This window comes from Rhinoderma darwinii (assembly GCF_050947455.1).
Source record: "Rhinoderma darwinii isolate aRhiDar2 chromosome 5 unlocalized genomic scaffold, aRhiDar2.hap1 SUPER_5_unloc_55, whole genome shotgun sequence".
NCBI lineage: Eukaryota > Metazoa > Chordata > Amphibia > Anura > Rhinodermatidae > Rhinoderma > Rhinoderma darwinii.
The window spans coordinates 397,516-412,752 of record NW_027461815.1 but is presented as its reverse complement, the minus strand read 5'-3'; the positions used below and the strand labels follow the sequence as shown (position 1 = coordinate 412,752).

General features: G+C 42.6%; 1 protein-coding gene across 8 annotated transcripts in view; it reads right to left on the bottom strand.

Annotated features, from left to right (window-relative positions):
* Positions 1-15,237, bottom strand: part of PLEC (plectin) — a 178,556-nt gene that overhangs the window by 137,293 nt on the left and 26,026 nt on the right. For 3 of the 8 annotated variants that reach the window (XM_075847658.1, XM_075847659.1, XM_075847661.1), the window contains exon 1: positions 13,892-14,035. The exons of the other annotated variants lie outside the window; for them this stretch is intronic. In XM_075847658.1, the coding sequence (XP_075703773.1) occupies positions 13,892-14,006 (115 nt within the window). In that variant the 5' untranslated portion in view covers positions 14,007-14,035. Of the gene's footprint in view, positions 1-13,891; positions 14,036-15,237 lie in introns of those variants that run through there. 8 annotated transcript variants of the gene reach the window in all.

The window sequence follows — 15,237 nt, the reverse complement described above, 5'->3', positions numbered from 1 at the left end:
TGTGACTATTTTATAGGCCCTTGTTATGGTGATTATTATCAGTATACATACTTTATAGTCGTTGATATTGTTATACTACCATTGTTTGCCCTGCCTTATATTCAACACTGTCTTCTGTGTACTGTTGTACATTGTTTTTATGGGTGGTTATATATTTTTTTAAAATCGTCTTGATCAACTGTGTTGTCTGTCCTTAATAAAGTCATTTTGTATTTTTTCTAAGATACGTTTGATCTTGTTTTATTATAGCATATGGGGATATCTTTTTGGTGTTTACTATGCATGGGGTCCCATATATGCAACTTTATTCATTGATATATGACCTTGAATTTATAGGTATTCTTTTTTTGGCTTAATTATTGTCTTTTTGGTGAATACAGGTCCTGGTATGGATTATCGTGGTCGTGACCAAAATTGGGTCACCCAGTTGTCAGATGTTTTTAAAAGTGATATACATTCAGAGGTTGGCACCTATGCACCGTTGAATAGAGATATTCAGTTACGTTTAAAATTCTTATTGGAAAAGCGGACTAGAACATGGTGGAACAAGGCTTCTCTGGAGCATTACCTTAGTAAGGATATCATCCCTAGGGGATTGAGAGTTAAAATTACACCTTCATTTCCAGTTGATGACGACCTATTCAGACAGAGGTGGGAAGATGCATGTAAAGTCTGCTCCAGAACGATGTTAGAGTTATTGATAGGATGTGATAAACAGACCCTTGAAGCACTTGAGAGTGAAATTGAACCACTACAGCAAGATCTGAAGGCAAAGATGACGGCAGATGAGATGGTCACCTTTGAAAGGGAATTAGATAGTGAATTTCTTAAATGGGAAAAAGAGATCCAACAATTTAAAATGAAGAAATTTCAGCGTGATCTCTCCGATTACCAAAATGATCGTGTCTTTAGGTGGAACTGGCAACAATCTATGAGGTCAAGATCAAGATCTAGATCACGATCGGGTTATACATCCTCATCCTCTAATGAAGGACCATCAACTGGTCGTTTTTTAGGCAAACGCCCAAGATGGGAGCAAGACACTGGACATCTAATGGGCAAAAACAAAAGAAACAAGCCTTTAGATGGAGGGATGAACCTCAGGAACAGACAGGCAAAGATCAACTAAAGGTAATTAATTTGTCCAATGAGATATTAACGCAGGCACAGTTGGAAGTGTTGGGAATGGGTTTGACCTTCTCTCCAGTATCTAACTTTGATTTCTTTGAGGCTGTCAAGGATGTACACCTTTTTGCTAGGAAACTGCTTTTCAAAAAGCACTTTTCTAGATATGATGTGCAACTTTTCACAGGAAAGGATGAACAACAGGCCCTCAGGGCTCTTGATGAGCTTTTAAAAGAACAAGAACTAACTGTTGAACCTAAATTCCCGGTGGGAGTCAGGGGGCGCTCTACCACATTTCCTCCTTTGTCCATGTGTCCCGCAGTCGACACCTTTGTGAGACTGGTTACCAATGAATTGAGTAAATTGTCTTCACATCGTACACATGATAATTTGAATAGGGCACAACGGGAGGCCCTTGAACAACTTAAAAGAATGAAATCAGTGGTTATTAAGCCAGCTGACAAAGGTGGAAATGTGGTATTGTGGCCTGTTGACAAATACGAGAGAGAAGCCTTTAGACAGCTCAATGATGTGTCATGTTATCAAAGATTGGATGGATGTCCTCTAGGTAGTTTCAAAACCCAATTAGATCAAATTCTATTGAAGGCTTTTGAATCCAATATTATACCTAAAACCACACTTGATGGTCTCATTGTTGATAAACCTATTTTAGCAACCCTGTATCTGCTCCCTAAGGTCCACAAAAATCTAGTGGACCCTCCAGGAAGACCGATAGTTTCGGGCAATGGAGGTTTATGTGAAACTGTGTGTCGCTTCATTGACCATTATCTTAAACCCCTTGTTTGTGAATTACCATCGTACATTCGTGATTCCACTGATGTCTTGAATAGGTTAGAGGGGGTTTACATGGGTCATGATGACTTCTTTGTGACATGCGACGTGGAGTCACTTTATACCTCTATTGAACATAAACATGGTATTGAAGCCGCTAGGTTTTATCTAAATGGGACCAACTTGGAATCCGATCTTATCGATCTTTTGATTGTATTATTGGATTTTGTTTTACATCACAATCTGTTCCTTTTCAAGGATCGATATTTTCTGCAAAAGAGGGGAGTGGCAATGGGGGCCACTTGTGCGCCCTCATATGCCAACCTCTTTCTTGGCCGGTGGGAGCAGAATCTTCAGTTGCCTGATGCGGATGATGGAGGCGTCCTGATATGGATGCGCTTCATCGACGACATACTATTTCTCTGGCATGGTGAAAAAGAGAAGCTTGACAAGTTTCTTGAGGATCTGAATGTCAACCAGCTCAACATCCGTTTGACTTCTAAAATAAGTCGCACTGATGTTGAGTTTCTTGACATTAGACTCACTAGTGACATAGATGGATCAATTGTCACTGATATTTTCAGGAAAAGTACATCAGTCAATTCCTTCCTTTATGCCAAATCATCTCATCCTCCACAGACACTGAGAGCAGTTCCAACGGGACAATTTTTAAGAGCACGTCGGATATGTTCCACAGAATCAGCCTTTGAGAATCAGGCCGCTGACCTCTCAAACAGGTTTCGTGCTAGAGGTTACAAATCTATGGATATTGAGCAAGGATACATGAGAGCCAAAAATACGCAACGAAGTGACCTACTTATACCTAAATTTAAGAAAAAGAACAGTAATGAAGAGGTAAGGTTCATCACTGGATATCATGCCCAATGGAGAGAAATGAAATCGATTTTTGAGAGGTTCTGGCCAATTCTCCATACTGATATGGATCTGAGTGTAGTGCTATCAGATTATCCCCTTATGACTTCACGTAGATCACGTAATCTAAGGGATATATTAGTTAAGAGTCATTATGTAGCTCCTACCTCAGGCTTTATATTCAATTCCAAAGGACCAAAGTGGGGTTCATACCCATGTGGTGACTGTGGGGCATGTTCCCTTATGACTAGATCTCTAGATTTCAGTGACTCTTCTGGGTCAAGACAATATAAAATCTGTCACAACATCACTTGTCGTTCAACTGCTGTGGTTTATTATGCCATTTGTCCATGTCGACTGATATATGTGGGTCTCACTTCTAGAGAACTCCGTGTGAGGATCCTTGAACATGTAAGGGACATAAAGGGCGCTATGAAAACTGACGATCCTGAAAAGTTAAGCAAACTTAAACCGATACCTCGTCATTTTCGTGACCATCATCAAGGTAATTGGAGACTTCTCACCTTCAGGGGAATTGATAAGATCTCCCTAGGAAATAGAGGGGGTAATATTCAGAGAATCCTTGCCCAACGTGAATGCAAATGGATAGTGAAACTACAAACCGTTTTTCCTAAGGGGCTTAATGAAATGATTAGTTTCGCTCCATTCTTATAAATTTCTAATAGGTGCCAACCTCTGTTATGTTTTATCATTTTGTGTGTAGGGAGGATTTATTATTTAACTTTTGCTTGCTTGTCTTTTCAGAGTGGACTGTATCGGTTATATTGGAGGCGCATGAGGTGCATGGCTATATTGAGGTGTATGGGTGCATCGAAGGCACATTATGGAAGTCATCTTATATGTTTTGATACTAATGTGGTTTCGTTGTTTACTTTATTAGGTTACATTTGCAATATAATGTTTGGTTCTTTAACCTTTCTTCTTTTTGATTCTGTGGTTATGCGATGATCGCATTAGGTATCAGTAGCGACATTTCTGTTCATGGTCTGATATAGGCATTCTTGGAGTGGATTGTTTTTTTATCCTGGAATTTCATGGATGCATTACCACATTGATGGATGTTTTGCTCTAACACGTTTTTGATTATCATATGCTTTTTTCTATTCATATGTCTTTTTCACTTTTTCTTTATTATTTGAATTATCTTTCTTGATGTTTCACTTTTGTGCTCTAATTGCACTCTTATTATCATATATTATATATTTTCTTTCACACTCACATATATATATTTCTTTGTGACCTATATGGTCCATTCATACACATACATCTATTTTTATTTTATTTTTGGTCATATGTGTATGCATATGGCCATATATTCACATTAGTGTTCATGCACGTTTACAATTTGTAATATATAGGATTATTTTGTCTTTATATACATGTACTGTAAATGTGCATTTTTTCATACATCTACTTGTTTGTCATGTATGCATTTAAATCACTTATGTCACAATTTATATTTTTATTTCTACACTTTTTTCTTTCATTCATATATTTTTATCCATCTAACTAATCAGGTATGATGTTTGGTCATATATGTATATATATATATGGTGATATTTCACATTAATATCTTTAACTGGTGTGCACAGTGGGCTCCTAGGCATGCATTGGGTCCCCCTCTGTACACTTTGTTCATCTATATTATTGCATGATATACTGTTGCCTGTATTTGATCTATCGGAACTAATGTGTGATTTATGTTATTTCCGTACATTTCAGGATGTCTAAATATACTCTCATCTAGAATGCCTTTGCTATTTTGTAATGTAGTAAACATATATAAATATATTCTAACTGTGAATAGCGCTCATGTATTCATACCGCTCTCCATCTCTTGGATATGGGCAATTGCGGTTGCCTTGCCCTATTCCAAGATGGATGCGGTGGTCTGTGGTTGTTGTGCGCATGCGCGGGGCGGGGGGCCGTTCATCATGTAGTTCACGGCGCAACATGGACTTGGGCTCTGTGCAGTTGCGCACTGCTCACTTCCGGACGCCGTGCACTGCGTGATTGAGGTGCTGCCTCTCCTCGTGCAGGCGCCAGCTGAACATCCTATGGACAAGTAAGTGTGGTACACCGTTCAGCTGTGTACCCCTTATTTAAATCCTCTGATCACACTCTTTCAGCACCCCCTGACGAAGCCAGGTGCGAAACGCGCGTTGGGGTGTTCTGACAGTGTTGTGGCAGTGGAATGGCGCATGGTGGGTCTTTTGGTATGCGTATCTTGAGGTCTCAATGAGCTTCCTCTCCATGACTGTGACTTTACAATTTTTTGTGACTATTTTATAGGCCCTTGTTATGGTGATTATTATCAGTATACATACTTTATAGTCGTTGATATTGTTATACTACCATTGTTTGCCCTGCCTTATATTCAACACTGTCTTCTGTGTACTGTTGTACATTGTTTTTATGGGTGGTTATATATTTTTTTAAAATCGTCTTGATCAACTGTGTTGTCTGTCCTTAATAAAGTCATTTTGTATTTTTTCTAAGATACGTTTGATCTTGTTTTATTATAGCATATGGGGATATCTTTTTGGTGTTTACTATGCATGGGGTCCCATATATGCAACTTTATTCATTGATATATGACCTTGAATTTATAGGTATTCTTTTTTTGGCTTAATCATCCATCCTTATACTTCAGTGTATGAATGAAGTATAAGGATGAATGATGCCTGTAGGTCAGTGTATGAATGAAGTATAAAGATGGATGATGCCTGTAGGTCAGTGTATGAATGAAGTATAAAGATGGATGATGTAGGTCAGTGTATGAATGAAGTATAAAGATGGATGATGTAGGTCAGTGTATGAATGAAGTATAAAGATGGATGATGTAGGTCAGTGTATGAATGAAGTATAAAGATGGATGATGCCTGTAGGTCAGTGTATGAATGAAGTATAAAGATGGATGATGCCTGTAGGTCAGTGTATGAATGAAGTATAAAGATGGATGATATAGGTCAGTGTATGAATGAAGTATAAAGATGGATGATGTAGGTCAGTGTATGAATGAAGTATAAAGATGGATGATATAGGTCAGTGTATGAATGAAGTATAAAGATGGATGATGTAGGTCAGTGTATGAATGAAGTATAAAGATGGATGATGTAGGTCAGTGTATGAATGAAGTATAAAGATGGATGATGTAGGTCAGTGTATGAATGAAGTATAAAGCTGGATGATGTAGGTCAGTGTATGAATGAAGTATAAAGATGGATGATGTAGGTCAGTGTATGAATGAAGTATAAAGATGGATGATGTAGGTCAGTGTATGAATGAAGTATAAAGATGGATGATGTAGGTCAGTGTATGAATGAAGTATAAAGATGGATGATGACTGTAGGTCGGTGTGTATGAATGAAGTATAAAGATGGATGATGCCTGTAGGTCAGTGTATGAATGAAGTATAAAGATGGATGATGCCTGTTGGTCAGTGTATGAATGAAGTATAAAGATGGATGATGACTGTAGGTCAGTGTATGAATGAAGTATAAAGATGGATGATATAGGTCAGTGTATGAATGAAGTATAAAGATGGATGATGTAGGTCAGTGTATGAATGAAGTATAAAGATGGATGATGTAGGTCAGTGTATGAATGAAGTATAAAGATGGATGATGTAGGTCAGTGTATGAATGAAGTATAAAGATGGATGATGACTGTAGGTCGGTGTATGAATGAAGTATAAAGATGGATGATGCCTGTAGGTCAGTGTATGAATGAAGTATAAAGATGGATGATGCCTGTTGGTCAGTGTATGAATGAAGTATAAAGATGGATGATGACTGTAGGTCAGTGTATGAATGAAGTATAAAGATGGATGATGCCTGTTGGTCAGTGTATGAATGAAGTATAAAGATGTATGATGCCTGTAGGTCAGTGTATGAATGAAGTATAAAGATGGATGATGCCTGTAGGTCAGTGTATGAATGAAGTATAAAGATGGATGATATAGGTCAGTGTATGAATGAAGTATAAAGATGGATGATGTAGGTCAGTGTATGAATGAAGTATAAAGATGGATGATGTAGGTCAGTGTATGAATGAAGTATAAAGATGGATGATGTAGGTCAGTGTATGAATGAAGTATAAAGATGGATGATGACTGTAGGTCGGTGTATGAATGAAGTATAAAGATGGATGATGCCTGTAGGTCAGTGTATGAATGAAGTATAAAGATGGATGATGCCTGTTGGTCAGTGTATGAATGAAGTATAAAGATGGATGATGACTGTAGGTCAGTGTATGAATGAAGTATAAAGATGGATGATGTAGGTCAGTGTATGAATGAAGTATAAAGATGGATGATATAGGTCAGTGTATGAATGAAGTATAAAGATGGATGATGACTGTAGGTCAGTGTATGAATGAAGTATAAAGATGGATGATGTAGGTCAGTGTATGAATGAAGTATAAAGATGGATGATGTAGGTCAGTGTATGAATGAAGTATAAAGATGGATGATGTAGGTCAGTGTATGAATGAAGTATAAAGATGGATGATGACTGTAGGTCGGTGTATGAATGAAGTATAAAGATGGATGATGCCTGTTGGTCAGTGTATGAATGAAGTATAAAGATGGATGATGACTGTAGGTCAGTGTATGAATGAAGTATAAAGATGGATGATGCCTGTTGGTCAGTGTATGAATGAAGTATAAAGATGTATGATGCCTGTAGGTCAGTGTATGAATGAAGTATAAAGATGGATGATGACTGTAGGTCGGTGTATGAATGAAGTATAAAGATGGATGATGTAGGTCAGTGTATGAATGAAGTATAAAGATGGATGATGACTGTAGGTCGGTGTATGAATGAAGTATAAAGATGGATGATGCCTGTTGGTCAGTGTATGAATGAAGTATAAAGATGTATGATGCCTGTAGGTCAGTGTATGAATGAAGTATAAAGATGGATGATGACTGTAGGTCGGTGTATGAATGAAGTATGAAGCTGGATAAGGCCTGTAGGTCAGTGTATGATTATAGTGTAAGGCCTCATGCACACGGCCGTGCCCGTAATCATGGGCCGCGATAACAGGTGCGGCCACCGACAGCCGCCTACATTTTCGGGCCGTGCTCTCATACAAAGTATGGGAACACAGTTCGTAAACAGCAAAAGTTAGGACATGCGGTACACTTCTACTGCCCGGACACTTCCCGTAAATAAACGTGAAGGTGTCTGTGGACAATAGAAGTGAATGGGTCTGTAATTGCGGTCCACATTTACGGATGATTTTTACGGTCATGTGCACGGGGCCTGAGGCCTAGGTTGGCACTGGTTAGTCCCTGCTGCTAATACAACCAGCCAGCCAGCCATGCCATCCAGCAGACTCCCATATGTTGGGGTGTGGCTGACCGTGACAGGTGTTGGAGTGACTCCTCATTGTGTGGGCGTGGGGGAAGAGCTCCAGTTTCTGAAGAAAAGGCTTACACTTCCCCTCCCTCTCCCCTGTTTATCTTGCTATAAGGTAAATAATGAAGGACGCCAACGCTCTCCACCCTCCGCACTACAGATACCTGTGACCTTGACAAAGGAGAGCGGAGACAGCAACCGTCAGAAGGAGTGACTCCACATCCCGTTACAGATACACACCTGCTGTCCACATGACGACTACCGTGACATCCAGAGGAAAGACGCCGCTCTATTAATACCGTAAACCAGCTGGCCAGGCGCCATCTTTGTTTCTATAGTTCTAGAATATCTGTAGGATTTGTCTCCTCCCCCTCATTTACATATCGCAGCCTGAAGAAAGCGATTAGGGTATGTTCACACGGATTATTTTCAGCCGTTATTCGAGCCGTAAAGGCCCAAAAAAAACGCTAAAAATACGGAGGCTGAACGCCTCCAAACATCTGCCCATTGAATTAAATGGGAAAAACTGCGTTTCGTTTGTAAAAACGGCGTGTTAAAAAAACATCTTACAAAAAAGAAGCGCATTTCACTTCATGAGCCGTTTCTGGGGCCGTTTTTCATTCTCTCAATAGGAAAACAGCTACAAAAACGGCCCTAAAAAATGCTTAAGAAACGGCTGAAAATCAGAGGCTGTTTTCCCTTGAAAAGCTCCGTATTTTACAGCCGTTTCTTGTTTACTGTGTGAACAGAGCCTTATAGGAACATAAGAACGACAGACAGGACCGGATCATTAACATAGAAATCACACGTATTAACCAATGTAGTACCATGCACATGAGATAGGGGGCGCCACTGAGACCCTAAACAGCATGGGGACAAAACAGATGTAGCAACATGTTATATGTGTGATGTCACCGCAGCTGTCTATACCATACAATATTATGTGATGTCACCGCAGCTGTCTATACCATACAATATTATGTGACGTCACCGCAGCTGTCTATACCATACAATATTATGTGATGTCACCGCAGCTGTCTATACCATACAATATTATGTGACGTCACCGCAGCTGTCTATACCATACAATATTATGTGATGTCACCGCAGCTGTCTATACCATACAATATTATGTGACGTCACCGCAGCTGTCTATATCATACAATATTATGTGATGTCACCGCAGCTGTCTATACCATACAATATTATGTGATGTCACCGCAGCTGTCTATACCATACAATATTATGTGACGTCACCGCAGCTGTCTATACCATACAATATTATGTGACGTCACCGCAGCTGTCTATACCATACAATGTTATGTGATGTCACCGCAGCTGTCTATACCATACAATATTATGTGACGTCACCGCAGCTGTCTATACCATACAATATTATGTGATGTCACCGCAGCTGTCTATACCATACAATGTTATGTGACGTCACCGCAGCTGTCTATACCATACAATATTATGTGATGTCACCGCAGCTGTCTATACCATACAATATTATGTGATGTCACCGCAGCTGTCTATACCATACAATGTTATGTGACGTCACCGCAGCTGTCTATACCATACATTATTATGTGATGTCACCGCAGCTGTCTATACCATACAATATTATGTGACGTCACCGCAGCTGTCTATACCATACAATATTATGTGACGTCACCGCAGCTGTCTATACCATACAATATTATGTGACGTCACCGCAGCTGTCTATACCATACAATATTATGTGACGTCACCGCAGCTGTCTATACCATACAATGTTATGTGACGTCACCGCAGCTGTCTATACCATACATTATGTGATGTCACCGCAGCTGTCTATACCATACAATATTATGTGACGTCACCGCAGCTGTCTATACCATACAATGTTATGTGACGTCACCGCAGCTGTCTATACCATACAATGTTATGTGACGTCACCGCAGCTGTCTATACCATACATTATGTGATGTCACCGCAGCTGTCTATACCATACAATATTATGTGACGTCACCGCAGCTGTCTATACCATACAATATTATGTGATGTCACCGCAGCTGTCTATACCATACAATATTATGTGATGTCACCGCAGCTGTCTATACCATACAATATTATGTGATGTCACCGCAGCTGTCTATACCATACAATATTATGTGATGTCACCGCAGCTGTCTATACCATACAATATTATGTGATGTCACCGCAGCTGTCTATACCATACAATATTATGTGATGTCACCGCAGCTGTCTATACCATACAATATTATGTGATGTCACCACAGCTGTCTATACCATACAATATTATGTGATGTCACCGCAGCTGTCTATACCATACAATATTATGTGACGTCACCGCAGCTGTCTATACCATACAATATTATGTGATGTCACCGCAGCTGTCTATACCATACAATATTATGTGATGTCACCGCAGCTGTCTATACCATACAATGTTATGTGATGTCACCGCAGCTGTCTATACCATACAATATTATGTGACGTCACCGCAGCTGTCTATACCATACAATATTATGTGATGTCACCGCAGCTGTCTATACCATACAATATTATGTGATGTCACCGCAGCTGTCTATACCATACAATGTTATGTGACGTCACCGCAGCTGTCTATACCATACAATATTATGTGACGTCACCGCAGCTGTCTATACCATACAATGTTATGTGACGTCACCGCAGCTGTCTATACCATACAATATTATGTGACGTCACCGCAGCTGTCTATACCATACAATATTATGTGATGTCACCGCAGCTGTCTATACCATACAATATTATGTGACGTCACCGCAGCTGTCTATACCATACAATATTATGTGACGTCACCACAGCTGTCTATACCATACAATATTATGTGACGTCACCGCAGCTGTCTATATCATACAATATTATGTGATGTCACCGCAGCTGTCTATACCATACAATATTATGTGACGTCACCGCAGCTGTCTATACCATACAATGTTATGTGATGTCACCGCAGCTGTCTATACCATACAATATTATGTGATGTCACCGCAGCTGTCTATACCATACAATATTATGTGATGTCACCGCAGCTGTCTATACCATACAATATTATGTGATGTCACCGCAGCTGTCTATACCATACAATATTATGTGATGTCACCGCAGCTGTCTATACCATACAATATTATGTGATGTCACCGCAGCTGTCTATACCATACAATATTATGTGATGTCACCGCAGCTGTCTATACCATACAATATTATGTGATGTCACCGCAGCTGTCTATACCATACAATATTATGTGATGTCACCGCAGCTGTCTATACCATACAATATTATGTGATGTCACCGCAGCTGTCTATACCATACAATATTATGTGATGTCACCGCAGCTGTCTATACCATACAATATTATGTGATGTCACCGCAGCTGTCTATACCATACAATATTATGTGATGTCACCGCAGCTGTCTATACCATACAATATTATGTGATGTCACCACAGCTGTCTATACCATACAATATTATGTGATGTCACCGCAGCTGTCTATACCATACAATATTATGTGACGTCACCGCAGCTGTCTATACCATACAATATTATGTGATGTCACCGCAGCTGTCTATACCATACAATATTATGTGATGTCACCGCAGCTGTCTATACCATACAATGTTATGTGATGTCACCGCAGCTGTCTATACCATACAATATTATGTGACGTCACCGCAGCTGTCTATACCATACAATATTATGTGATGTCACCGCAGCTGTCTATACCATACAATATTATGTGATGTCACCGCAGCTGTCTATACCATACAATGTTATGTGACGTCACCGCAGCTGTCTATACCATACAATGTTATGTGACGTCACCGCAGCTGTCTATACCATACAATATTATGTGACGTCACCGCAGCTGTCTATACCATACAATATTATGTGATGTCACCGCAGCTGTCTATACCATACAATATTATGTGATGTCACCGCAGCTGTCTATACCATACAATATTATGTGACGTCACCGCAGCTGTCTATACCATACAATATTATGTGACGTCACCACAGCTGTCTATACCATACAATATTATGTGACGTCACCGCAGCTGTCTATATCATACAATATTATGTGATGTCACCGCAGCTGTCTATACCATACAATATTATGTGACGTCACCGCAGCTGTCTATACCATACAATATTATGTGATGTCACCGCAGCTGTCTATACCATACAATATTATGTGATGTCACCGCAGCTGTCTATACCATACAATATTATGTGATGTCACCGCAGCTGTCTATACCATACAATGTTATGTGACGTCACCGCAGCTGTCTATACCATACAATATTATGTGACGTCACCGCAGCTGTCTATACCATACAATATTATGTGATGTCACCGCAGCTGTCTATACCATACAATATTATGTGATGTCACCGCAGCTGTCTATACCATACAATGTTATGTGACGTCACTGCAGCTGTCTATACCATACAATATTATGTGATGTCACCGCAGCTGTCTATACCATACAATATTATGTGATGTCACCGCAGCTGTCTATACCATACAATGTTATGTGACGTCACTGCAGCTGTCTATACCATACAATATTATGTGATATCACCGCAGCTGTCTATACCATACAATATTATGTGATGTCACCGCAGCTGTCTATACCATACAATATTATGTGACGTCACCGCAGCTGTCTATACCATACAATATTATGTGACGTCACCGCAGCTGTCTATACCATACAATATTATGTGACGTCACCGCAGCTGTCTATACCATACAATATTATGTGATGTCACCGCAGCTGTCTATACCATACAATATTATGTGATGTCACCGCAGCTGTCTATACCATACAATATTATGTGACGTCACCGCAGCTGTCTATACCATACAATATTATGTGACGTCACCGCAGCTGTCTATACCATACAATATTATGTGACGTCACCGCAGCTGTCTATACCATACAATATTATGTGATGTCACCGCAGCTGTCTATACCATACAATATTATGTGATGTCACCGCAGCTGTCTATACCATACAATGTTATGTGACGTCACCGCAGCTGTCTATACCATACAATATTATGTGATGTCACCGCAGCTGTCTATACCATACAATATTATGTGATGTCACCGCAGCTGTCTATACCATACAATATTATGTGACGTCACCGCAGCTGTCTATACCATACAATATTATGTGACGTCACCGCAGCTGTCTATACCATACAATGTTATGTGACGTCACCGCAGCTGTCTATACCATACAATATTATGTGATGTCACCGCAGCTGTCTATACCATACAATATTATGTGATGTCACCGCAGCTGTCTATACCATACATTATGTGATGTCACCGCAGCTGTCTATACCATACAATATTACAGGTGTGACAGCAGTGAGGGGGTTAAGGCGGGGAGCACATGCTTGTGTTTAGGTTTTCCAGGCCCCGCCCCCTGTCAGTGTAACCCCTTGCTATCCGCAGCCCTCCTGCAGCCGCAGCCTCGCACCGCACTCCACACATCAGCGGGATCGGACAGGAGCAGCAGCCGCCTCCTCTGTATCAAATCACGGATCGTCCAGCAGCAATCAGTGCCGGCGGCTGCAGTCATCCGTCCCGATCCGGCAGTGATGAGGTTAACCGTGCCTCCACCCTCAGACACACCCCTCCCCCCGTGTCTTACCCTCAGAGTCCTGCAGCACCCGGCGCCTCTTCCTCCAGTGCCAGACCACCACCAGGGTGACTACGTGCCCCACCACCACCAGCGCGGGGAAGAGGCTGGGGCTGGACGGCTGCATGGCCGGTGTCTGCAGCTCTGTCACTGCTCACAGCTGTCCTCCTCCTGCTGCTCTGCCCCAGCCCTGCCCTCCCTGCAGATCCTCCCTCCTACACCGCTGCTCTGCTGCCTCCTGCTCTACCCTGCAGAGCTCTGCTACACCGTGATGCCCTGCACTACCCTCCACCCTGCAGAGCTCTGCTACACCGTGATGCCCTGCACTACCCTCCACCCTGCAGAGCTCTGCTACACCGTGATGCCCTGCACTACCCTCCACCCTGCAGAGCTCTGCTACACCGTGATGCCCTGCACTACCCTCCACCCTGCAGAGCTCTGCTACACCGTGATGCCCTGCACTACCCTCCACCCTGCAGAGCTCTGCTACACCGTGATGCCCTGCACTACCCCCCACCCACTGCCCTGCAGAGCTCTGCTACACCGTGATGCCCTGCACTACCCTCCACCCTGCAGAGCTCTGCTACACCGTGATGCCCTGCACTACCCCCCACCCACTGCCCTGCAGAGCTCTGCTACACCGTGATGCCCTGCACTACCCTCCACCCTGCAGAGCTCTGCTACACCGTGATGCCCTGCACTACCCTCCACCCTGCAGAGCTCTGCTACACCGTGATGCCCTGCACTACCCCCCACCCACTGCCCTGCAGAGCTCTGCTACACCGTGATGCCCTGCACTACCCCCCACCCCACTGCCCTGCACTACACCCCCACACTGCCCTGCACTACTGCCCTGCACTACCCCCCACCCACACTGCCCTGCACCCCCCCCCCTCCCCACCCACACTGCCCTGCACCCCCCCCCCTCCCCACCCACACTGCCCTGCACTACCCCCCACCCACTGCCCTGCACTACCACCCCCACACTGCCCTGCACTACCACCCCCACACTGCCCTGCACCCCCCCACCCACTGCCCTGCACCCCCCCCCAAACTGCCCTGTACACCCCCCTCTACCCTGCACTACCCACCCCCCCCACTGCCCTGCACTACCCCCCCCCCACTGCCCTGTACACCCCCCCACTACCCTACCCCCCCTGCACGACCCCCCCCCACTGCCCTGCACCACCCCACTACCCTGCACCACCCCCCCCCCCCCACTGCCCTGTACACCCCCCCCACTACCCTACCCCCCCTGCACGACCCCCCCCCACTGCCCTGCACCACCCCACTACCCTGCACCACCCCCCCCCCCCCCACTGCCCTGTACACCCGCACTGCCCCCTGTGCTGTCCCTT